The 27,712-nt window shown below is 42.7% G+C and overlaps 1 protein-coding gene across 1 annotated transcript in view; it reads left to right on the top strand.

The window, feature by feature from the left end:
• Positions 1-246: 246 nt before the first annotated feature.
• LOC136874314 (uncharacterized) overlaps positions 247-27,712 on the top strand; it is a 30,648-nt gene continuing 3,182 nt past the window's right edge. The window contains exons 1-3 of the mRNA XM_067147957.2: positions 247-317; positions 16,950-17,108; positions 25,409-25,564. Coding sequence (XP_067004058.2) covers positions 252-317; positions 16,950-17,108; positions 25,409-25,564 — 381 coding nt within the window. The 5' untranslated portion in view covers positions 247-251. The remainder of the gene's footprint in view (positions 318-16,949; positions 17,109-25,408; positions 25,565-27,712) is intronic.

The following is a 27,712-nucleotide window of genomic DNA, read 5'->3' as shown; positions in this document are numbered from 1 at the left end:
CCGGCGGATGCAGCATACTATTACGTGTAAGGGAGAATAAATGTAGCGAAAAAAGGAACCCACAATAATTTTATTTTAATAGCCATATATTCATTCCTATCATCACAAGGACATAATTTAATGTAATATGGTAACAAAAGTGAATATATCTGCGTTATTCATCAGGACAGGAAATAAGATTGTAGGCCATCCGTAACGATGAATAAAGAGAATGCCACAGAAACTAAGTTCTGTATACCAGTTCAGATATCATGCAATTAACCATCGTGCTGGTGTTCCTAGTATTCGCCAATACGGTTCATGGATACTTCAACAAAGTAAGTTAAACAGTGATAAAACAGGTGTTGATATTAACATTAAGTTGGAAGTAACACTCAACAAACAAGACAAATAATTATGTTTTGAAAGTCATCTTGAAAAGCTATCTTCACAAACGAAACTACATGCGTAGTTGTCTCATGATTCAAAGACAAGCCCTTAGGAAAGTTAGCATACAACAAGCCTTATATAGTATGCACCTCATGATCGTAAATCAATGTGCATCACTTGAACATATTATTTCTTTAAATCACTAAATACCCCAGAACAAATTCTAATAGTTTACGACAGAGCGAGTTGGCCGTGGGGTTAGGGGCGCGCAACTATCAGCTTGCATTCGGGAAATAGTGGGCTCGAACTCCACTGTCGGCAGCCCTCAAGATGGTTTTTCGTGGTTTCCCATTTTCACACCAGCAAATGCTGGGGCTGTACCTTAATAAAGGCAACGGCCGCTTTCTTCCCTACTCTTAGTCCTTTCTTAACCCATCGTCGCCATAAGACCTACCTGCGTCGATGCGACGCAAAGCCAAATGTAATAGTTTACATGACAGACAAACCTCAAGTTGGGAACGTTAGACAATTCCTGCGAAAGGAACTTTTGGAGTAGGGGAATAATAATCATACGGCCGTGTGACCACACTGTCAAACCAACGGTATCGAAAGGTAAGGTCGTAGAGACCCTTAACGTAGGCTCCAGAGGTCACTGGATCTCGCACCCTTAAACCATTACTTGTTGAATAATAATAATAATAATAATACATACATTATCATTATAGACTGTTATGCCTTTCAGCGTTCAGTCTGCAAGCCTCTGTGAATTTATTAAACGTCGCCACAATCCTCGATTTGCAACTAGTGTTGTGGCCTCATTTAGTTCTATACCTCTTATCTTTAAATCGTTAGAAACCGAGTCTAACCATCGTCGTCTTGGTCTACCTCTACTTCTCTTACCCTCCATAGCAGAGTCCATTATTCTCCTAGGTAACCTATCCTCCTCCATTCGCCTCACATGACCCCACCACCGAAGCCGGTTTATGCGTACAGCTTCATCCATCGAGTTCATTCCTAAATTAGCCTTTATTTCCTCATTCCGAGTACCCTCCTGCCATTGTTCCCACCTGTTTGTACCAACAATCATTCTTGCTACTTTCATGTCTGTTACTTCTAACTTATGAATAAGATATCCTGAGTCCACCCAGCTTTCGCTCCCGTAAAGCAAAGTTGGTCTGAAAACAGACCGATGTAAAGAGAGTTTCGTCTGGGAGCTGACTTCCTTCTTACAGAATACAATCGATCGCAGCTGCGAGCTCACTGCATTAGCTTTACGGCACCTTGATTCATCCTCGCTTACTATATTACCATCCTGGGAGAACACACAACCTAAATACTTGAAATTATCGACCTGTTCTAGCTTTGTATCACCAATCTGACATTCAATTCTGTTGAATTTCTTACCTACTGACATCAATTTAGTCTTCGAGAGGCTAATTTTCATACCATACTCATTGCACCTATTTTCAAGTTCCACGATATTAGACTGTAGGCTTTCGGCACAATCTGCCATTAAGACCAAGTCGTCAGCATAGGCCAGACTGCTTACTACATTTCCACCTAACTGAATCCCTCCCTGCCATTTTATACCTTTCAGTAGATGATCCATGTAAACTACAAACAGCAAAGGTGAAAGATTACAGCCTTGTCTAACCCCTGTAAGTACCCTGAACCAAGAACTCATTCTGCCATCAATTCTCACTGAAGCCCAATTGTCAACATAAATGCCTTTGATTGCTTTTAATAATCTGCCTTTAATTCCATAGTCCCCCAGTATGGCGAACATCTTTTCCTCGGTACCCTGTCATATGCTTTCTCTAGATCTACGAAACATAAACACAACTGCCTATTCCTCTCGTAGCATTTTTCAATTACCTGGCGCATACTGAAAATCTGATCCTGACAGCCTCTCTGTGGTCTGAAACCACACTGGTTTTTATCCAACTTCCTTTCAACGACTGATCGCACCCTCCCTTCCAAGATGCCAGTGAATACTTTGCCTGGTATACTAATCAGTGAGATACCTCGATAGTTGTTGCAATCCTTCCTGTTCCCTTGCTTATAGATAGGGGCAATTACTGCTTTTGCCCAATCTGAAGGTACCTTACCAACACTCCACGCTAATTTTACTACTCTATGAAGCCATTTCATCCCTGCCTTCCCACTATACTTCACCATTTCAGGTCTAAATTCATCTATTCCTGCTGCCTTATGACAATGGAGTTTATTTACCATCCTTTCCACTTCCTCAAGCATAATTTCACCAACATCATTTTCCTCCTCCCCTTGAGCTTCGCTGTTCACACCACCACCAGGATGATTACCTTTTACATTGAGAAGATGTTCAAAATATTCCCTCCACCTCTCCAGTGATTCCCTGGGATCTATTATGAGTTCACCTGTATTACTCAAAACACTGTTCATTTCCTTTATCCCTCCCTTCCTAAGATTCTTTATTACTGTCCAGAAAGGTTTCCCTGCTGCTTGACCTAGCCTTTCCAGGTTATTACCAAAATCTTCCCATGACTTCTTTTTGGATTCAAGAATTATTTGTTTCGCTCTGTTTCTTTCATCTACATACAACTCCCTATCTGCCTCGGCCCTTGTTTGGAGCCATTTCTGATAAGCCTTCTTTTTACGTTTACAAGCTGCTCTCACTTCATCATTCCACCAAGATGTTCGCCTTTTCCCATCTTTACACACAGTTGTTCCAAGGCACTCCCTGGCTGTTTCTACTACAGCATCCCTGTATGCCGCCCATTCACTTTCTATATCCTGAACCTGCTTACTGTCTACTGTTCGAAACTTCTCACTAATCATATCCATGTACTTCTGTCTAATTTCCTCGTCCTGGAGATTTTCTACCCTTATTCGTTTGCAGACAGATTTCACTTTCTCTACCTTAGGCCTAGAGATACTTAGTTCACTACAGATCACATAGTGGTCTGTATCATCGAAAAATCCCCGGAAAACTCGTACATTCCTAACAGATTTCCTGAATTCGAAGTCTGTTAATATATAGTCTATTATGGATCTGGTACCCCTAGCCTCCCATGTGTAGCGGTGAATAGCCTTATGCTTGAAGAATGTATTCGTAACAGCTAAACCCATACTAGCACAGAAGTCCAGCAAACGCTTCCCATTCCCATTAGCTTCCATATCTTCCCCACATTTACCAATCACCCTTTCGTATCCTTCAGTTCTATTCCCAACTCTCGCATTGAAAACGCCCATTAGCACTATTCTATCCTTGCTGTTTACCCTGACTACGATGTCACTCAATGCTTCATAAAACTTGTCAACTTCATCCCCATCTGCACCCTCACATGGTGAATACACGGACACAATTCTAGTCCTAATTCCTCCAACTGACAAATCTACCCAAATCATTCGCTCATTTACGTGTCTAACAGAAACTATGTTCCGTGCAATGGTATTCCTGATAAAGAGCCCTACCCCAGACTCTGCCCTTCCCTTTCTAACACCCGTCAAGTACACTTTATAATCTCCTATCTCTTCCTCGTTATCTCCCCTTACCCGAATATCACTTACTCCTAGCACATCCAGATGCATCCTCTTTGCTGACTCAGCCAGTTCTACTTTCTTTCTTCCATAAGCCCCATTAATATTGATAGCTCCCCATCGAATTCCATTTCGTTCGCCAAGTTGTTTCCAAGGAGTCCCTCGCCTGTCAAATGGGAGTGGGACCCCGTTACTCCCATAGGTCCGAGGCTTGCTTAAAATGTTCTGAGCTCGGTCGATTCATGAAGCAGGATGCTGCCCTACTTGCACATAGTCCAAGTGAGGATCTCTCCTCTAACGGGTTATGGACCACCGGTGGATTGTATAGTCCTAGCCGCCTGAGCACAAGGAGGGCCATGACTCAGAATATGTCCGAGATGCCCACTCCCATTCCATAGCAACTGGTATCCCGACTCTCAGGACCACTCACTAGGCCACTCAGCCGTTGCCCATGGTTCACGAACTAGGACGTGACTACAGTAACCCACAAACATGAACCATATAATAATAATAATAATAATAATAATAATAATAATAATAATAATAATAATAATAATAATAATAATAATAATAATAATCGTGTGGCCTCAGTTACCGTGTGCAGACATTTTAATTTGACGCAATCTGGCTGCTTGCTCGTCAATTTCGACGTTCCATTTTACTCTACGCCTACTACACGGTAGAGTAAACCGAATCTCTCTTGGGCGTCTATGGCTGTTTTAATTAATTGTATCGGGTCAACACCTAATGTGTCACAAGAGATCATTTAGAATGCCGACATAATACCACATGGAGTGTGGAATGGATTTCTGTCCGCCCTTCAAATATCCGCTTACCTCTGCCTGGTTTGAACCCGCTGTCTTGAGATCCGAAGGTCGACACTCCACCACTGATACACACCAAGTATAAACTATGCGACCTATCACGAGACCGAGGCAAAATTTTTAAAGAACCGCCGCTGGTGGAAAGCATAAAAGGCTTCACCCTGCCATTATTGTCGTCGACACACAGTCACTGACTACTACGTGCGTGACGGTGGTGGTGGTTATTGTTTCAAGAGGAAGGACAATTTGGGCAATCATCCGCTCTTCACACTAATCAGAGGGACAAAAATAAAAAGTTCCGATCATCGAAGAAAGCGAAAGGTCAGGACGGCGTGAAAAAGAAAGACTCCCTCGACCTCGTGAGCTTAATATCGTCGAGGTCAGAAGAGAACAAGAACTGGCAAAGAGAGGTAGATAGTAAAGATGAAAGTGAGGGGTTGCACAAGAAAGTAGAAGCAACACCCGACTCAACCACACTAAACCACGCTCCCAAGTTGAGAGCCCCCGGTCTCCCCCTTTCAGTCACCTCTTACGACAGCCAAGGGATTCCGTAAATGTGTCCAACACTCTCACCCACAGGGAGAACACTACTGCATAGAGCTCAGATACCTACGGAAGCTCACGGAATACATTTCTAGTCAAACCGTCCAGCTCCATGGCTAAATGGTTAGCGTGCTGGTCTTTGGCCACAGGAGTCCCGGGTTCGATTCCTGGCAGGGTCGGGAATTTTAACCATAATTGGTTAATTCCGCTGGCACTGGGGCTGGGTGTCCATGTCGTCTTCATCATCATTTCATCCTCATCACGACGCGCGGGTCGCCTGTGAGCGTCAAATCAAACGACCTGCATCTGGCGAGCCGAACTTGTCCTTGGGCACTCCCGGCGCTAAAAGCCATACGCCATTTCATTTCTAGTCAAACCTGCAGTAATCGTAGGAAGATTAGCTATTCCCTGGATTATGTTTCCTTTTCTCTCATGTTTGCTGTTGTGCAAGGGATCGGATGGTTGCCTTTTCGTCATTTGTATCCCTAGTTTCACTTATCTTAATGCAGATAACTGTCATGTAGTATGTGATTAATGATTATTATCAGCGATCACCTTTATGAAATTAGTAGAGCTGAGGATCGACTGATATCAGATGTCAGTCGTTGTGACTTATGACGGGTGTGAGCAGAAGTACCCGCGTGGAACGCTAGCTTCTGTACCACATGGCGAGGGGTTAGTTGTGGTTAGTATGGCTCCTCATACAGTACGTCGTTGCTGTCCAGCACCGAAATGACGAGTGATCTGCTGCACTGTGGCCCGTCTTATCGTTCTTACAATCCTAAGCTAGCCGACGGCGACCCCTGTCATCAACGAGTCGTACACCACGACAGTTGACCCTGGCGGCAGTGATTTGGCCCGAATCCACTCATGGTGCACTCTTGATACGGTGGCCCTTAGAAAGCCCAGTGCCTGCACGACTTCAAATATGGAGTGGCCTACAATCTGAGCGCATGTTCTACTACCTTCACCCATCCTGTAGTACAGCCCGTACGTGGTCTGACGTCCTCGCTGTTACATGCCATGCTTTCCTTCGTCGGGCCGAGCACAGCACCATTTCCCCCCTATGGCAAATACATCTAATCAAATTCCTCATGAGTGTACTCACTTATTAGTAATCACCAGATTATTGTTCAGAATCACTCATTTTATCATGCTGTGGATAGCCAAAGTACAACAGCAGATGTGTTCTCATGTCTTCACCGATCATCTAACCATGTTTCATTGGAATCGATGTCGTCGGTAGACCATGTTCTATTTGAAACTGCAGCAACAAAGTACTATCTTTGAAGTATGCAATTATTACTCTACGGCAGAACGACTACTACCATTAAGTTTATGACGTCTTAATTGATCAGCACACCAAGTTTCACTGGAATCGGTCATGTCCAACTCATACAGTTACTTCGTCAGTAGAAGATTGCTGCAACCTGTTATATTTACGAGCTCAAGAATGTCAGGTATAATTAGTGCTTCGATAACTAGAAAGAACATAAAAATCCAAATTAAGCTGAAAGTTCCTGAAGCGCAATGAAAGAAATAGAAGGCGATTCAAAATTGGAATTATATAAAGATGCTGCAATATTCTATTCTCCAAAATGATGATGATGATGATGATGATGATGATCGTTGTTTAAAGGGGCCTAACTTCTAAGGTCATCGCCCCATTCCCCAAAATGAACGTGAAGGATATTCAGGACCTGACGAAGATATCTTTAAAACTTCCCGAAGCAATATTTTTTCTGCACCGTAGTGCAAAGTCTTTCTCTATGGTTACAAATAAATATGAGCTAAGCAAATAGAAATGTACTTATGTCTTGAACAAGTCTATAAGAGATCCGCATTAAACTACTGTACCTAAAGTGAGTGAGTGATGGCACGTATACTGCGACATCGCAAGATGTTAATACTGATCACTAGTGGGAAATATCAGGAAAGCAATGGGGAACTATCTCATTACTCATTTCCCTTGTACGTCTCTTCAGTGACGCCTTGGCTATGGTACCTGCTGGTAGAGCTATAGCGGATCCAGCCAACCTTCGGGCTGAATACTCAATATAACAGTGAGCTGGCCACGCGATCTGCGTCACCTAGCTGTGAGATTCCATTCGGGAGATGGTGAGTTCGAACCCCAATGTCAGTATTTTTTAGTTGTTTCGAGAGGTGTTCGCTTTTTTATACTTTTAACTTTGCACAGCCTAATCTTACTTTAAATATAAAAACAACGTTAATTTCGCTGCTGTCTGTTCTTGGAACGGCATTATTTGTATTACGGACTGAGGAGAAGGAAGTTAGTAATACTTGCTTACGGTCAGTATCGCTGGCTATTGGGCACAATGACGTTTTTTTTTATATCTACATTGCAGGCGCGGGAGTGTCTAGGGAAGCAAGAGAACCAGCGCTCACTTCGAAGCATTATTAGCGATTATTAGTAGCCGTGAATATAGAAAACAGATAGCAAGCCGTTCTGCTGCTGATATTAATATTACTGTACACTTAAATGTACAACATCGTGCAGACACACGCTCTAGTGTTCTAGATTATTAATGAACAGCACTTGAACTAGAACAACAATTCCTCTTCCTCGATCCTTTGCCCTTGATAGGGCGTGGTGACATCTTATGAAGTAGCTTCCAAGCATGCCGGTTTGCTGCCGTGTGCATCACCCCATGAAGAGATTGGCTCAACAGGGAGTGCAGTAGGTCGATCCATCTGGTTGGGAATCCTTCTCTCGGCCTCTTGTCTATGACCTTGCCCTTTACAAATTAGTGTCTCCATACCACCTGTTCTGGCAATGTGATCGAAGAATCTGAATTATTTTTGCTTTGGTTTGGTTTATCCGCTTCAGGAGTCTCTCTATTTCCCGCGACGTTCGTCCAGCACAGCGATTTTGGTGCGGTATTCTTCTCAGGAGATCGTGGGGATACACCTATATACCAACATTTCGAACGCTCTATCTGCCAGTTTCATGGACCATGTTTTGCATGCATAAGTTGCAATTCTGAGGATTAGGGTAGGGTCGTGTAGAGCTTGGCGTTCTTTGTAATAGTGCAGTCCTTCCAAATGAGACTGAGCTTCGTGGGGGCTAAACGCGTCATGGCCGATGCCCTGATTTCATCAGAGCACCCTCTGCGTTAGAAATCAAGGCGCCTAAGCAGAATAACTTATGGATTATCTCAAAAGCCTGCTCCATCCTTCACGTTGGGTCGTGGGATGATCGATACCTTTGTTTTAGTTCTATTGATTCCAAGCCTGCATTCTCGCTTACCAGAGTCAGCTTCTTAGTTATGGCGTGCATTTCCTGTGCGCTAGCTCCGAGGATGAGTATATCAGAGTATCTCAAAATGCTGATCATCTATTCCCCAACCAAGATTCCTCATTCCCGATTCTCCAAAACTTCTCTCATCTGTTTAATGTATACGTTGAACATGATCAGGGACAGAATACAGCACATCTCGTACCAGTTTATACTTGTAGCTTACCGAATGTAATCTGATTCACTCTGTTGCTGTATTGTTTACGTACAGATTCCTGACAAGCTTAACAAGGTACTGCGGCATGCATATTTCTGGAAGAATGGCCCAAAGTGGAACCCACTTGACGGAGTCAAACGCCATGGTGTAATCGACGAAACACAGATAGGTCTTGACGCTAAATTCTTGAGACGTCTCCACAAACTGGCATATGTTTCAAATTTGCCTTTGCCAGGAAGAAAGGCCGAGCAGCTCTTTGCCTATTTCAGGTAATAAGACGTTTTTGAGCCGGTCGAAAATGACATGCAGAAATATCTTGTAGGCATGAGGAATGAGCGCTACCTTCCTGTAGATTGAGCTGTCAGTAGGAGAGCCCATTTTGATCAGCATCAAACTTCAGGGCATACTCCCGTTCTCCAGATATTTTTACATACCTCTAAAATTGCATCCTTTCCTGTAGAGCCCATGACATTGAGTACTTCTGCTGTTATGCCATCCGTTCTAGGTGTCTTTTCATTTTTCAGTCACCTAGTGGCTTTCTCTATTTCCGATCGTAGGATATCGGGCTCCAGTTCACAGGGGCCTTGCGGCGGAGCCTGCCCCTTGCTCGTCCCTGATGGGTTTGAGGTTTAAACTTTCCTGTCAGATATTTCACTGTTTTGAAAAGTTCGCAGGACTCGCGACTGTTGGCGTGATTCTCTAGGTCAGCACATATCCTCCCAAGAAGACGTCTTTGTCCCATATGCAGTGTCGTTTCGATTCGCTGATTAACCTGTTTCAGTTGGTCCAAGCCGTCGGAATCACCCATGCCACGTTTGATGCGGCTCTTCTTCTACAATTTTTAGGGTGTCGCCCGTCTACTCAGTGCTGCTTCTTACTCTTTCTCTTCTTCCTTTTCGTCATGTGTAATGCTCCGCTCGCCCTTTACTGCATCTACAGTACTATGCGTTCTTTGATGCTCTGCCGGAGTTTGTTGGTATTTCCCGAAGGTCGGGGCTGCCTTTCAGATGTTGTTGAATAAATGCTCTGTCTGCAATGCGCAAGACCCCATGTGTCTTCCCTTTCTGCAGTAATCTGAATTTTAGAACGAAAGTTATTAACAGCTGCTTGTGCTCGGAATCTCATTCTGCGCCAGCCTTGGCCTTCACATTCTTTACTCCGACGAACTCCATCTCTATTTGACGAGGATGTGATCAATCTGATTACGGTGTTGAATGTTTGCGGTGGCCCACGTCGAATCTATGAAGATGGTGCTCGAATATGACGTTTGTTATGGCGAAGCCATTATCTATTGTAAACTATATGAGGTGTTCTCCTCTCTCACTTCTTGTTCCTAGCCTAGAAGCTCCCACCACACTTTTCAGGAGTGCTTCGCTTGCTTTTCCTACTTTAGCGTTAAAGTCGCCAACAATAATTACTGGCTCCTTTGTAGGCGTGTTACATGGGATATCTTCCTTTATCCTATACACCGATTCCACGTAGTCGTCATGGGCATCACAGGTTGGCATGTACACCTGAGCCAAGGGGATGTCTCGTGGTTTGATTGCGAGGATGATTTTTATTACCCTATCGTTAATGGAGCCGTACGAACTGACCGACTCGGCGATTCTCTAGTTCACAAAAAACGGCTCCATGGCATCTTCGTTTCTCTCCTCCAGACATGTTACGGTGTGGTGTTTCATGTAGAAGAAGTCTTGGCCTTTCCAGTGAGTCCTGCAGATTTCACAAATTCTATCTTCTCGCGTATCAGCTCTCTCAGTTTACCTGCCTGGAGAAGGCCTCTTACATTCCAGGTGACGATAGATTCTTCTTCAGCAGTAGTTTGATTCTGGGTCCAGTAGCCAATTTTCGCACGTGGGGCCGTCTCTCCACACCTACAAGGCTGATAGCATATTTCACACTGACCGACCAGAAAACAGGGCAGCGCCGGTGGCTAACCGAATCGCACAGCAAACTCATTTTCCTTGGCTCATATATTTCATTAGATGCTGCAGTAGGAAAATAATCAGGTGGTTTTGCCCTGCCTGCTTAACCGTACGCCGCCACCGCCCGGCATTCGGCGTTGAGCTGTGTAGTTCGTCAGATTCCGGGTCGATTTCCTATCCCCAATACAAGGGAGTGCCCTGACCAGCAAATTAGTTTGTTTGCTTATACCGGAAATCCATTCGGGCCTCTCTCCCGCTCCGTCATGTAACGGGGGTAAGGTTTCTGCTAGGCTGTCCCTAACTTGCAGACAGACGCCTTTTGCAGCAGCCCCTAACCTGGAGAACAGACGCCGCGCGAAGGATTTCAATGACACTCCTCCACTGAGGGACCATCATTCCCACTAAGAGGGGGCCCTTTACCCGAAGCCGTTGCCCCCCTTTACGGAATCGAATAAGAAACCACCGCCCGACATTCGGCGTTGAATTGCCGGCTGTATGGTCTACACTATTCCGTAGCAAAATGTACCTATACCCTGGCAAGACAAGTCCGACTTAGAACAACCGGTATTCAAAATCTTCAATTACCGTATCGTTTGACTCGTCAGTCATTTCTAACAAACTATCAAAATCGCAGGCTGTCATCCCACAATGTTTCAAAATTCTGTAAGAAAGGATAATCTCCAAAACTGTGTTTAACACTTTATATTATTAGTTGTCATGTCGCAATATTATGTACAAATCTGTAGATTGCCGCATGACAAGGAGAGCGTATAGCCTCAGATAAAATGTGCTAATCCATTCTACTGCTGCATGTGCTGCCAGCTGAAAATCGGACAAGTTCCCTTGATATGCCTTTGTCATGCATTCCAACACAATGTGCTGAATTATGGGAGCAGCACAGTGACACTGCGGAGACGGAATGTTGTCCCAGTTACAAACTGTAAACGAAGAGTTTTACAATTCATTGGACACAGTGTGATGTGAGAATGACAGCATACACAAACTGATGATTCTTGGAAATGTTCCTGGCAAGAGAGATCGTGGACGAGTTCCAATCGGTGGTCGAACATTATCAAGAATATAACTAGATTGAACCTCTTTGGTGCAGCATGTCTGGTCGAATACCGTATCAGATGGAGACATATGAGCAAGAGCCTCCTCGGAGTTCACGATCCCCGGAATTGAGGAAACGATAAGAGAGAGAGAGAGAGAGAGAGAGAGAGAGAGAGAGATTCAGTGCAGACTCCATTACTGGTCCGAAACCTGATAAGAGCAGTCCAAATTTTCCTCGGTAGATTAAGACCATACGCAGGGCTGGTTGTCTTTATATAGGACAAAAGCTGAGGGCTTGTGTCCAACCTCCACTCTTCTCATCATTAGGCATCAACATGGATCTCTGCTAACCTCTGGACTTAACTAGCGAATATTTGAACTTTAGGGGCTTCCTATTAAGATTTGTGATGTCTCCATGAACAGGCACTTCCAGGTTTACGAAAATATTGTATTCTTAAATCAGAAGACCTTTTCTGTACAGATGAGGAGGCATGATGATGTTGAGAACTGGAAGCCAATAGGTGGAAGTCGTCTGATCAGGGCAGTGATTAGTCTCATGGGGTTACGTTGGTTGTGGACTAACTTAACATGAGGGCTGTTCAACCAAACTGGGACATAACATTCAGGTGTAGCGAGGACCAAACCTAAAACAGGACACCTCAAAGTTGCTGGAGAAGCGCCATGAGTTGTAAGTTACCATAATGCTATTCCAAAACGTTGCACTGCGGGTTCTAATTTCGGCAGGTGTGTTCTCGATGTGGTTTTTTGAAAGACAGCTTTCCGTCTAGAGTTACTCCGAAATAGGCAATTTAATATACCTTAGGAATGATCCTTCAAATAGTATATGTAACACAGCCATTCTGCTGTTCAGACGGAAACAAGATAACTCCGTTTTGGTCGTGCTGGGTTGAAGCCTTATTTATAGAAATATCCTACAAGTCTAGCCATGCCGTTAGTATATTCTCCATAGCATGAATATGTTTGTGCTTTACACAGAAGGCTATATCATCAGCGCAACAAAACCTCCCAGACTCAGTTTCAAGTAACTCGGATATACATCGTCTGAAGAGAAGACAAGCCAGTACTAACCCTTGCGCGGTGCCCGTTGTTCAGCTTCCTTTGCTCGTTCTTGTTCCTAGAATGACATGGATGCATTTGTGACTGAGCATATTATATGTAAGGTGAACTGCAGTTTCACAGGGTAATGCTTGTAACAGTCTATAGAGTAGCTCCTTCATCTAGACCGTACCGTACGCTGCTGAGAGATCCAGAAACTCAGCAGACATTTCCAGCTGAAATTGAAAACTAGACACTGTGTGGGTTTTAAGAGCAATAACGTGGTCGCCGGAATCAATGTCAAACCGATTTACGTAAGTTCTAGATGCTCATCCCACGCACGAAGAATGACATGTGGCGACATGGACCACTCGTAACTTCTCAATGACAATGTACCGAAACTCTCAAGAGTTTCGCACCAAAACATGGAACTTCTGTGTTTCACATCTTGCCTATCCACCTGACTTAGCCCACTGAATCCCGCCTGGTCGCCATGATTTTTAAGGCGTCAAGTATATAAGGTCTGACACCGTGGTTATCCGATTCGAGTCCCGTTGGTGGAAAAACATTAACCATCAGAATTTTGGCCGGCAGAGTATGAGAGGAGGTGGTATACAATTTCTAGTCATTATATTTAGTGCCAAAAAATCTGAGTTAAATTCCAAACCTCTCCGAAGTATTCATACGGACTGAGGTCATATGACGTTGTTTAATGGAGATTCGTCCGTCAGATGGAGACGTTCAACCTTGAGCAGCCCCTTGGTGCTACTAGATAGGAGTAGGATATTTATCGGCACCGATGTTCACACTCTCCAATCTTACTATCCCATATCATGCCATTCATTTCATCTCATTGAATCCTCTGATGAGGATGACGTCAGGAAGGGCATCCGGACGTATAAAATCTCTGCGAAGAATCATCTCACTTTATACCCGACCCCGTACACACAATGGACAAGGGATGGACACACACGCGCTACTATCTAAGAGGTGCAGTACAATCCAAAAGTTCTTGCCGCAATATTTAGCCTCTATTTATGCAATGTCCTACTCATAGTGGTATTTAGTATGTAACTTTCTAGTCTTCTAAAACTACCCTTCTGCCACGTCATTTCCTTGATTCTTTAACGACCCAGAATTCCAGTCATTTTTGAGGTATGATGTATGTTGGATATTCAGCCCGAAGGCTGGTTTGATCGTCTGCAGCTCCGCCAACAGCTGTCATAAATAGCCTAGGCGTCAATGAAGAGGCGTGCTAGGGAAACGAGGAATGAGGTAGTTTCCCGTTGCTCTCCTCATCGTTTGAGGTATGACAGTGAACCATTTCTTTCTTATAGGTAACAAATGTACAAAAGTAATAGCCTTCATCGATTTGGATTACTGGTTACGTCTGGTCAAGTAGGGCTGATAGTAAGATTTTAGCCTTATGTGCTCAAAGATGCGGAAACTAATCCCAGTAGTGATTTAAATGTACCTAAGCTACGTATGCGAGACAAGCGTCGATAGATTTACCGACATTTCGAGAACATATTATCTCCAGGGGAAATTGTTGGCACCTTTTAAAACTGACAGCAATTGAAAAGTACATGAAGCACATGATTATTATTATTATTATTATTATCATTATACCAGGGGTACACCGTCTCCGACTATTTAAATTGTGCGCCTTCTCCATTATGACCATCTCTGATAGTGATTACGAATTCTTACGACTTTGTAAAACTTTCTTATCCGATGGTTAGTTAGCTCAGGCATCTATTTTCTAGCGATCTCTGGTGGTCTGAGTCCCAGTTACTCTACGGAGAAATTTAATTTGTTCAAACTGGTACAGCTTTTTACCTGTTCTTGTTTTCTTTAATGTGCCGAAGTTGTCAACTCTAATCCTGGTTCCCCCTCTAATATAATCTGCTTATCACATGCCTGGAATGATGTTCACTAACCAATCAGAACTCAGGTTAGTGAATGGAAATTTATCCTATCAGCGCTCTGGGTTCTAATGTAGTCTTGAACTTTCCGCTGGGGATCTATTTAAGATGAGAGCACTATGGCCATCTTGTCGGAAACTGCTCTAGTGATTGTGATCGCGACTTGACGGAGGTTAGAGTGGGCAGGAGGAATGGGGCGGTCGGGTTGAAGAAGATTAAGAGCTAACAGGTAATGGCAGAATAAACCTAAATATGTGATTGTGCCGGCGTGTGTTCTTGAGGGGAAGATTTCAGCGCTTTTCTTTAAAATATAATATAAAAGCTTTTCATTTTTCGGTGTAATGTAGGTCCTTATGCGCAGTCTTCGGACTAAATGTACATTCCCTACTGGGAAAATTATTTAATGAAAGGGAGCACGAGTGGTTACCCTCGGAATCGCCTTCTATTTTTGAGCTGGCTGACTAAGGTTCTTCAACCTCTAAATTTGGAAATTAGTCTCGGCCTTTGATGTTCCTCTTTTAGTCACGCTTATTAACATGGGATTAGCCTCTGTGTCATTGGGCTTTGAGCCCACTTGGGTTTTTGTCGTCTCTAAAATATTCTCTTAAGGAGTTCTGGTGTTTCATCTCCTTGCCTTTTGTTAATGGCCTGTATTCGATGTAATTTTTTTCTTTTCCTTCGTAAGGCCTAGCAGGATGAGTAACATGTCCCTGTATATACATTATGGTCTTGCGAGTAACCGTCTACATTTAGGTTCCTTTGTGGAACAGCACTTAAACTGTTTGGGAAATTTTGTAAATGATAAGCCCACCATGGGACAAACTGCTTGTGAACACATGAAATGGTGTCACCAAATTGGTTACCAGTGTAACTGAAAAGGTAACAAGCGACATATCGTTTTATTTAGTCTAGCCATTACGTAACAGCTCAGACTCTATAATGTTGTACCTGTTACGAGCAAATGTTCTCCCATATGTAGGTTAATTACTGGGAGTTTCTTCCCATTGAACCTGGATCTGATTAAGGACTTCTAAGTCCGCTGTATTGCTGGAGCTGACGAGCCCTTGGTCTATGTTACTATTATCTAGTAATTTTTCAACTTCTATGTTTTTCTGGTTTTGGTTAAATCATTAAACTACTCTATTTGGATTTTAAGAGAGAAGAGAAAGTAAATTTCCAATTGTTGTTAGAGTTAGTTTTACTCTAAATGGTCCCCTGTCCAGCCATTCACCCCGCGCGCTTCTTTAACTCTGCGGTCCACGATAAATCCCGGTAACAATTATTATTATTCTTTTGAGTAAGAGAACAAGCTACGGACATTATTAGGTCTGTGAGAACAACAATGTCGTTCGGAATGCTTGTATAAGCTGTAAAACGACGTGGTTGTCAGACTCTGTTCATCATGAACATAATTCAGTTAACTATTGAAATGAGAAGAGAAAGATCACTCGTAAAAAGAGGGGGAAAAGGAATCATAAAAGGGATAGGGACGGGGAAGGGATTGAAAACAAGGATCTCGTATATCTAATTTCAGCGAGCCGAAAGAAAACAAAATGTGATAACCTACAATGTTCTAAGTCTCTAAAATTTAACAAAAACATTATACTAATTGACTACTGCAGATGGTTAAGGTATGATTTGTCTCTTCTGTTGCCACTCGTCTCCGTTAGATGGTATTACTGCTGCAACTACAAAAACTAAACCGCCAACATAACAGCTCGTCTTACATACAGCAGCAAGTGCTTCTTAGTCTCCACACAAGAGAATACATTAAACATTAGAATGCAATTTAATTCTATAAAATAAGAGAGTAACTCCTTTGAACAAAGCAGAGACCAATCCCAGGACGTAAACAAGATGTCCTTACTTTTGCATGCTCTTGATATATAGCACTGTCTGACGGAACAGTTTCCTGTACCTACTACTTGCGAAATAAAATAATTCTGTAATAATGTTATGGCATAAATTACTAACTTACGTATGCATCTGTTCATACTTGATGCATGTTACTGGCCGGTACGTCATCACAAAACTAAAACGGGTGGGAGGAGACTTACTTCTTCCCCCTCACCTGTTTTAATAGTTCTGCTAATCCCATCAAACTGGATGAACGAGAATTGTCCATCCCAAAACCGGTTGTCGAATAACTTTTCAGGACATACGAGTGCACAACCAATATTTTCTTCTGCATAAGAATATCCTTTTTTTTTTTTTTTAGTTTCATATTTCTAAAATGTAATCCATATTTATTTGTTACAGCCAAATCTGACAATGGAGCTGCGAGGAGTACGACGGTGCAGACGCAAGACTAAGTACCAAGCCGGCTTCAATCTTACAAGCATATACTTTCAAGAACTGAACCTATATGGTATTACCGGAAAATTCAACATACCCGAAAACTTGTTAGAACATCTGAAGGTAACCAATACTCTGCTAGAGACACTAGAGAGTGTCTGACGTTATTCATATTTCCATATTAAACGAAACCTTCTAATCCACAATAATGATATTGTTTTTTACGTCCCACCGACTACTCTTGGAAGGCATTCGGAGACGCTTAAGTGCCGGAATTTTTTCCTACAGGAGTTCTTTTATGTGCTAGTAAATCTACCAACACGCGGCTGATGTATTTGAGCACCTTCAAATACCACCGGACTCAGCCAGCATCAAACCTGCAAATGGGGGTCAGAAGGCAAGCGCCTCAACCGTCTGAGCCACTCTAGTCCACAAAGACAGGAATAATTTAGACAATGGCAAATAGTGATTATGAAACTTGATTCAGGATTTTAATTTAATTGATGCCTCGATAAGGAAGACGAAGAAACAAAATCACTGGAATTATGTTTCAGCAGGTATTAGGGTTCGAACTTCGAATTCGTTCGGGTTGAAACGTATCGAGGGATGCCAGCTATTCGAATACACCGCAATATGTTGTTCATTATGACGGAAGCTGAAATGCCTATCTGAGGTAATCATTCACCACAGGTAGCTAAATATCAACTCAATTGTTTCTTTGAAAAATTGAAGTTAGCCTACAATCAACATTTACAGTACCTCGAGTGAAGAAGATTTCAATACAAGGTCGCTTTTCGCCTAGTGCGCTGAAATCGAATAGGGAGGGCGTCTGTAAATGTCAAGTATCTGCTTCAACATAAACTATGGATAGTCGGTGGCCAAAGGGATGATACCTAGAATCCTGACAGCTGTACAATATGTTCACCCTATTACAATCAACAGAATTTTGAAAGAAAGACGGCCAATTTTTGTGCGGTTGAGTGTACATGTCCATTGACCGAATTCGAAAAATACGTACCTGTAGGTCTTTGTAAAAATTTTTGAGGCTGCACATGTCTTAGGAGTATGAAATCTCGGGAATAGAGTTGATCACAGCAGGACAACATGCTGCAGACAATATTTTGAATCACACTGCTCTTTAACGCCAAATACCGCACGGGTGGTGTCTGAAACCCCTCTGGTCTGACGGCGAATTTATCATATCTAGCTAATCCAAGAATATCTACTGACAGAATTAATCGTGTATTGTACGCATCAGCAATGGAATTGAATCCCTCATCGATAGTGTACAGCGAACGTTGTTCAGGATAACGTGATCTTTAATCCGCTTCGGCATCGCCTTGAACAGCTGAACATACGAGGATAGGACATCGAGTGGCTGAAGGTAATGTACATATGGAAGGGATGACCATGACCATAGATCGGATGATATCTATACAGGTTCAAACATGATTTGTCCCGGCCAAGTCAAAAAGCAGCTCTTATACTGCATGTGGGCAGAGGATATCTCGAAAGACTACACCATGATTTGTTACGTATAATATAATTTCGTGTGGCTATTTCTAGCCGAGTGCAGCCCTTGTAAGGGAGACCCACCGATGAGGGTGGGCGGCATCTGCCATGTGTAGGTAACTGCGTGTTATTGTGGTGGAGGATAGTGTTATGTGTGGTGTGTGAGTTGCAGGGATGTTGGGGACAGCACAAACACCCAGCCCCCGGGCCACTGGAATTAACCAATGAAGGTTAAAATCCCCGACCCGGCCGGGAATCGAACCCGGGACCCTCTGAAACGAAGGCCAGTACGCTGACCATTCAGCCAACGAGTCGGACATTTATTACGTGATTAGAGCAGATTTCGAGACCACTTGAACAAAATTATGTGGCTTTAGTATAAGGTCTCTTAGACGTCGCTTCGGTAACTTCGTCACGTAACCAAGGATGTGGCCAATGTCGATCACAATTATATATTTTTTCAGTCAGCTGACATCGACATGTCATCAGTGTCTAAATATACTGCTATTATGTTGATGAGGATGATGCTTGTTGTTTAAAGGGGCCTAATATCTAGGTCATCGGCCCCTAATGGCACGAAATGCAAGGACAATTAAAAACCCATAATCTTCCACGGACCAGAATTCAAAACGCTAGGAGGGTTGAATGGATGGATATGAAGTTAAAACTATCAGTGGATCCGACCCGCAATGCCCCACATTCCAAGAAACGAGCGTGAAACAATAGTATTACTGATCAAACTGCTTCTAAAGCACAATACTTTTTTTTGCTAGGGGCTGTACGTCGCGCCGACACAGATAGGTGTTATGGCGACGATGGGATAGGAAAGGCCTAGAAGTTGGAAGGAAGCGTCCGTGGCCTTAATTAAGGTACAGCCCCAGCATTTGCCTGGTGTGAAAATGGGAAACCACGGAAAACCATTTTCAGGGCTGCCGATAGTGGGATTCGAACCTACTATCCCCCGGATGCAAGCTCACAGCCGCGCGCCTCTACGCGTACGGCCAACTCGCCCGGTAAAGCACAATACTGAATCCATGATGCTTGTAGTCTAAACGGGCCCAAAATCAAGGTCATCGGCCCTTCATAATGGTACCGGTACTTACCGCTAGGAAAGTAGAACCAAGGTATTTGTCATGTTGCGGTACTAATCAAAAGTAATGTAGACTCGCGGTATTCCACACATTATGGTACAACTCACAGGTAATGTACTGCGCGCAGGTAATAACACAAACCTATGGTGTTTCGCACATTGTGTCGCTATTTAGAGGTAACGCAAACTTATGGTGTTCTTCACATAAGTGGACTTACCACACGGACTCGCAGTACCCCGTGGTGTTCCTCACATAGTGGGTACTAATCATAGGCAAGGCAGAACCATGGTGTCGCTCCTAAAGTGGTACTAATCACAGGTACTGTAAAATGCATCCTGAGCACACACTGTCGGTACTAATCGTACTGATCACAAACCTATTGTGTACCTAACATAGTGGTACTACGCACAAATAAAAGCGACCCATGGTGTTCCCTGCGTGGTGGCACTAATTACAAGTAGTATTATGGTTCTAATATGATCATCCCTTGGTGGCCCATTTTAGTCGCCTCTTGCGACAGGCAGGAGATACCGTGGGTGTATTCTTCACCTACTTCTCCTACCCACAGGGGGTTGTGTGTTTGGTCCGTGAGAGGTAATTTCCCTCAAGTTTGCCGGCAAGCCGGTTAGGACCCCACTATCCGCCACCTGGGACGCGCCACGTGGGAGTATCACTTCTCCCCCTGTTATACCAGCGTAGTAGGTTCGTGGCTATTATGTTCGATGTTAGGCGTTGTCGATTGTGAGTGCAACATCAAATGGTTGTAACTTACAGCATAAATAACGATGGCACATGCTTTGTGTATATGTAATCTACATAAAAGCAAATTCCTTTCAAATAAACTACGACGTACAATACTTGCTACTTGTACTACCTCCCTCGTTAGAAAATAGCATGAAATTATGACTGAACATAAAATAACCTCTATAGGCCAATATACAGTGCGTTAGAAATGAGTCTCCGCTGGCTGTGATACAGCGTATCTTGGTAACGCTCCGGTCGAACCGAGCTCAGCCCAGCCGGATGCAATGCTGTTTAAAGTGAATGTCCGCGAGACTGTCAGTCCCGTGCGACACTCAAACTGCTCACTACAGAGGAGCGAACGTTTCTAGTGTAGCGGGTTTTTCGTGAAGGTGACAAATATACGGTCGCAGTGAAAATAGGATTTCACGAACAGTTTCCCTACTTAGATCTACCACATCGTGATACTGTGCGAGACTTGATAAGGAAATTTCGTAGCTGCGATGCCGCATCCGATGACCCGAAGAGCAATAGATCACCAATTTCAATGGAAGAGAAACTTCTGGATATTTTCGCCAGGTTCCTTAAGAATCCGTCTAAATCCATGCGGGTATTGGCACAGCAGACAGCATATCTGTCTTCACAGCACATAGAGCAGCAAGAAACAAAGTAAATCTTAATCCGTATAAATTTTCTGTCGTTCAGGAGTGTTAAGCGGGCGGGCGTAGAGAAGAGGATTTTTTACTTCGAGCGGTTTCAGCGGTTTGTTAATCACCATGGAAAGGAATGTTAGACAAAGCATTCTTTTGTTAACCGATAAAGCTTGGTTTCATTTAACTGGTTACATAAACAGTCAAAATATCCTCCTCCGGACATTTAAAAATCCACATGCAATTCGTGAAACACAACTTAATTCTCAAAAAAGCCTGGCGTGTAGATTGCAACCTCATGTCACGAATTATTGGGTCGATATTTTTTAACGGCACAGTGGATTCAACAGTCCACTGTAATGACATCTTGCACTCGCTCATTGCGGAACTGAATAAAACAAATTATAGGCTCATTCTTCCAACAAGACGGAGCCACAGCTCATAACCTCCAATCACTCCCTGAAATTCTTAAGTGATATATTCTGGGAACGAATACTTTCACGTGGACTCTAGCTACGACGCAGTCCCGATTATTCACCTCCTGACATTTTTTTCATGGGGTGCTGCAGAGTCTTCAGTTTACCAGCCTATTCCCAGAACAATTTGGGAATTAAAAGTAGCCTTACCGAGCTCGATAGCTACAGTCGCTTAAGTGCGGCCAGTATCCAGTATTCGGGAGATAGTAGGTTCGAACCCCACTGTCGGCAGCCCTGAAAATGGTTTTCCGTGGTTTCCCATTTTCACACCAGGCAAATGCTGGGGCTGTACCTCAATTAAGGCCACGGCCGCTTCCTTCCAACTCCTAGGCCTTTCCTATCCTATCGTCGCCGTAAGACCTATCTGTGTCGGTGCGACGTAAAGCAACTAGCAAAAAAAAAAAAAGTAGACTTAGCAAATTGTGTGAATCCTATGTGTAGTGGGACACTGGTGAAAGTTCTTGATAATAAGTATAACCGTGTTGCCCTATCCTTGGAAATTCGTGGTAAACATTCGCGACATCTGTTGTGAACCTGGTAAGCGTACAACAAACATTAGAGTTACAGTTAACTCCTTTTCAAGTTGCGTTGTCATTGGCTTTGTTAACAGTCCATCTATAGGTAATAAATTAATTTCACTGTGTTTTGCTCAATCTGTCCGCGCACATTTGACCCTGAGCAAACATTGCTGCCTCCCGAAAATGTGCACTCGGATTGGCCGCAACTGCACTGCTTGCTGCAGGGACTCTTTTCTAACGCACTTTAACAGGAAGCAGAGTTTGGTACTTGTAGAAAAGTACTGTATTTCGTACCTCGTTGAGTGCAAATTTCGTGGCATCTATCCTATCTGTTACTGTATTTTCGTGGATCACAGAGGTGAAAGAAGGTGCTGGCTTGAATGGGTCTATCTACGACAATCAAAGATTAATTTAAAACTTTAAAAATAAAGGTTATATTTATTTTGATTTCTTTTCAGATAATAAATTTTAACACAACAATCCGCTTGGCGACAGAACAAGATTTCAGGTACAGAGCTAGTTTGGTACAATGTAGAAATGATCAGCTACAATTTGTGCTTCAAGCTCCCGATTTACTAAGTCCCCAAATCCCAACAGCTGCGCTTAGTTTGATACTCAAGGAGACGAATCTCACAATTTAAATCACACAATTTTCAAGAGCACCTTTTGCTCTAAAGGTTACAAGTTACGGCCTTCTAAAGGCACCATTCAATATTCACACAAATATATTTTACATTACAAGAAAGAGCCTCTATGCTCTATAATTCTACCAAGGAGACTGCGCTCCCAAACCCTTGCAGTCTACTCAAGGCAAACTTTAACTTTTACATTTGTGATTACAGCGTCTTTGCTCAATAAAATTTACACTTTCTGGCCTCTCTAGGCACAACCTACATTTAACAAGACCGTATCAGTTGTCTTTTAAGTTTAGATAGAAGAAATAATACAGGGGTATCGAGTACCCATTCTACTGGGCTTTTGTGGAAAGCAACAGGTTCAATTACTGACCCAAAAATCAAATGTATGGAGGCGGAATCTTGCGTTCCTTGAAGTCAAAGATTGAAACCCTACTTGGGCTTGTGGCCCGACGATACAGAGGCTAATACCAAACTACTGAAGTGACTATATGAACAAGTTGAGTTACAATTTAAAAAAACAGTTACAAAATCGTAGTCACCTCCAGATTAAACTGAAGGGGAATTCAAGAGGGTAACGCACTCTCTATCCCCGGTTTTTAGTTAAGTGCTATAGACTCTTACATGAGAAGAAAGAAAAAATACATTTTTGGAATTTTACAGTTACATTATTAAAGATTGGAAACCTTCCCCTAGAGTTAGCTTGCAAGGACTCTAAGTAGCTTATAGAAGAATGGTGGCCATACCTTAAGCTGATGTTCTGCTTACCGACGAGTGAGGCCCCCGCCTCCTCAATAAACACACACACACTTAGAAAGCTTGGCGATAAATAAGACCAGTTAGCTTGAAAAAGTGTCAGCTTTTATACCCAAGAGGAAGTTTCGAGAGATTCTGGACTAAAACCAGACACACCCCCTCTCTTTATTGGTAGATAAAATAGGTACAAGATAAATATAATTGCCTGAAAAATAAACACACAGAATTTCTGATTGGCCGGAATCCAAAGCTGGCTGGATGAGTTAGAAGTGTTGCAAAACTTGAAGTATCAAAACAAACAAAAATCAATTCAGTTTAGAAAATCTATAAATACAAAATTTCTTTAAATTTTTAGTCGTTTCACTTTACACCAGAGTGCACATCAGTTTTTTTTTTAAATAGAGACACCTATGGAATAAAGTCCAAACTTCTTGAAATAGTTGTTGCAAACTTTGTGTGTTAGATAGCGTTCTTCAAGGCACTTCATTTAAATGCAGGGGGGTGGGGTGTACCCCCCGGTACACTATCATTATAAATATTAAGAAGCTTGCCAAGCGTAACTATTTCCTGATTTTGAATTGAAAATATAATTCGAGCTATGATATTGTGATAGTACATATATCACACCCCCCGAATTATATGTAGAAGTTAGAGATATTATTGTCAGTATTCGATTTATCATTATTATTATTATTATTATTATCAGTATTTCATTTGTATATTGCCATTTATATTGGTAAGCTGGAAGATATCCACATATGTAGGTATGAGTAATTTGTTTTGCACGAGTGGGTAAACATTAATAACTCTGGTAATTTGGTTGAGTCATATGGCTACCCCAGTGTTTGTTGTGATGTACTTGTGTCGGGAAATTCATGAGTCATGTATATACCCCAGCCTGATGAGATGAGCTTGTTGTTGTATTAGGAAAGTTTGGTGACTCATCCGAGGCAAACCCCAGAGTTTGTTTATCTCTTGGGAGCAAGGTCTTGACAAGAGGTTCACTCATGATTGGCTGGCAAGCACCAATCCAGACGTATCATCTGAGAGGAGGGGGGTGTTGATGTCTATAAAGGTTGATCATACGGCGGCAACCGGGGTGATTGTAAAGGAACGAGAAGGAAGATAACTACAACCAGTGACACTGTATAAGAGAACTACAACTGACGCACTGTACGGGAAGGAAGTGGTGCTGATACACGGTACTGGAGTGACACGGCTGCAATGGACTGGACTTCAAACGTTCGTGGAGCGTAGTCTTGTTATGTTCGTGGAAAGTGGATGATTGTGGAGAGTGCTTGCGCATTAAGTAATGTAGCACTTGTGGCGGCCTAGCATTATATGTTGGTGAAAGCTATCTCAGACTTTCCATAATTTATGTTGAGGATCGACAGACGTGTGTGTATATCTTTACAACAAGTGTTAAAATATGTGAACACAGTAGTACAAGGTACAGTATCTGTGTGATGCGATAACTGCCGATTATGAGAATCGGTAAGTCGAATTGATATAGAGACAGTGAAGGGTATTTATCTTCATACATGTACATCGGACTATCTACAAATGGTAGCTTAGTTCTCGCTTTCGTTTTCCCACGATTTTCATTATTATTGTTGTTGTTGTTGTAAATATGGAGTCTTCCAGCAATATTTTATGTGTGTATTATATGTATAATGTTGTATGTTGATGAGGTGCTCATGCACGGAATTTGTTAAGAATATAGTTAGCTATTTTAGAATCAGTGTTATTGATGAACCTAGGTGCGGTTTCTACCTAATTAGTCGTTTTCAGGAGGTTAGGTAAGGCCTGCAGCAGATGTACCAGTACGCAGCATTATGTACACGTCCAGGGATATACAGTTTATCATGCTCTTATCTAAATTCGAGGGATCCATTCTTGTGAACTCTGGCGCCCATACTACGGACATTTCGGTTAATTATGCTTATTAATTTTATTAAGTTTTTGAATAATTTTATTTATATTTATCAATAATCATCAAAATTGTTACGATATGATTAATACATAAGTGGTCTTTTCTTCACAGTGGACAATACAGCTGACAGAGATGCGAGATGCTGCATACAAGTACGTGGACCTCGGGGAGTCTGAGATGAGGAATATGGAAGAGCTGTGCGATACATTAGTTTGGAACGAACTGGAGGGCAGTGGTGCTCTGAAGAGCCCCTGCCCTCTACAACCGGTAAGTGCCGACGGCTATGAAACATCTGTCTCCTGTTAGATCTAGGCAACCTCGTATCAGTCTACTTTCTTTCAGCATGAGTATACTACTGCTCAATGAATGAATATGGACTAAGTACGTCAGATCATGCTTCATCGAGAATGATCAGCGTACCAAGTACTTGCAAACACGGTCGTAGAAGGAAGTGTATTCCCTGACAAACAATTGGTCAGAGGTGTGTGTTTACCACGAGGTCCCGGCTAATGATTCTGTCATTTCCCTTATTTATACCTTTCCTGTCTGGCTTCCGTGAGTCTACTCTTGTTAACTTTCTAACGAAACTATATTAGAGTATTCGAAGCCTTAGCTTTCATTTTCTCGGCTTCCATGGGCATCTCCTACTGTGTTCAGCAAAACTATTCTTCAAGCTATAGGGATTCTTCCCTGTTGGACCCATGGGCTGAATGGTCAGTGTAGCTATCTTCAGTTCAAAGGGAACCAAGACCGACTACTGACCAGACTGGGAATTTAAGCCTCTGGCAGGCCTCTTCATTAGCACACCACATTACCAAACAAGTACTGTAAGATAATAGTACTGTAGATACATTCCTCCACCGCTTGTAAACTAGGCGAAAATCGGCATGAGTGCAGACACCAAGTAATTGTGAGTGCTTTATTATTATTATTATTATTATTATTATTATTATTATTATTATTATTATTGCATATTGCATTTTCATGACCGAAATGTACTCGAAATAAACTTTCAACTGGAAACTTGCACTAAAATGTCAAGAACCATCTCGCACTACCCCTGTTGGCAAAACATTCATTACGCAGAGCGACCGCGTTCATTATCCGCTATTGAAGTCCATTATCCCCTAAGGGGCTAACTAATTACTCTCACTTCCCATTCCGCACCATAAGCTCCCAAATTGGAACCTCCACCGCCGACTCAACCACACGGCACAGACATTTTTCCAAGTACACACAAACGCCTAAGCCACAACCTAAGTACACAGAAACAGCTAAACCGCAAACAAAACCTAAAACAAGGGAATCGAACCCGGCCCAGCGCCGAGCTCCAACACGACACTGCCCGAGATTGAGACGGCAAAGGTATCGGAACCCTAGGCCTATCCGAATCATGGTCCCACCCACCTCACAACCCAAGGCTAATGAGGCAAACGTAAAAACTCTGCCTATAAGGCACACACACCCACACAAACTAAAGCTAAGGGCAGGCTTAAAAACTCTGCCCATAAGGCTAACCAACCTTAGGTCAAAGGCGGACTTCGAACCTTACACCATCAGCCAAGAACACCACACACTAACACATCACTTACAACCCAATGCTGCCCAAAATTAAAACATTCTGCAGCTTTCTGCTCATAAATCAAATCATCCGCTGCAACAAAATGATGTGTTGGTAACCACCGCCATGGGATCAAGCAAGGTGTGCAAATTGACAAAGGAATCATGCAGCTTCATTCCCTGGCTGTCCGTTCACTGAAAGGGCAATTAAAGCGCACTGCACAATTAAACAGTCATAAAGCCGAAACCCAATCCACATCCCCCACCCCTCCTGAGCCTCAGAACCAGTCCCCCTTCGAACCTCGCCAGTTGCAGCCCAAACCAGCTACGACAACCGAGCCCCCAACAACTCCTTCATCACACCCCGAAAACAGCAGACTAACGAAGCTCTGAAATGAAGGGAAGAAGCCAAGGTGGCGCACTTACGAGACGGTGACAACAAGCTGCTTTCAAAATAATTAGTTTCACTGCTTAAAAAGCGCCACAGAGTTAAGCAACTTTGGACGTGGTCACAGCCAATTAATACAATACTTCAATCTCAACTTTCATATTATGAATCCTACAGTTGTCAAAGACTTCCCTTTCTCGACTTGTCTCAGAATCGTCGAAATACAAAATACGATACAGAAATTGAAACCTCTGTAAGGTCACTGTCGCGGAATTACAGTTATTCACCGACAACAGTACACTGTTTGAAATTTGAATGTCGTCAGACGACAAGAAATAAATAAAAAATGACATGAGTTCCGATGTCTCCATCTCTTTTGTTTTTTCACTTCTCCAATTTTCCACATTCTTAATCTTGTCTCATCCACCGGATTGCTAAAATAAAAATATGAACAAACATCCTTTTAC

Source organism: Anabrus simplex, chromosome 5, assembly GCF_040414725.1.
Source record: "Anabrus simplex isolate iqAnaSimp1 chromosome 5, ASM4041472v1, whole genome shotgun sequence".
NCBI lineage: Eukaryota > Metazoa > Arthropoda > Insecta > Orthoptera > Tettigoniidae > Anabrus > Anabrus simplex.
This window is presented reverse-complemented; position numbering and strand designations above follow the sequence as displayed.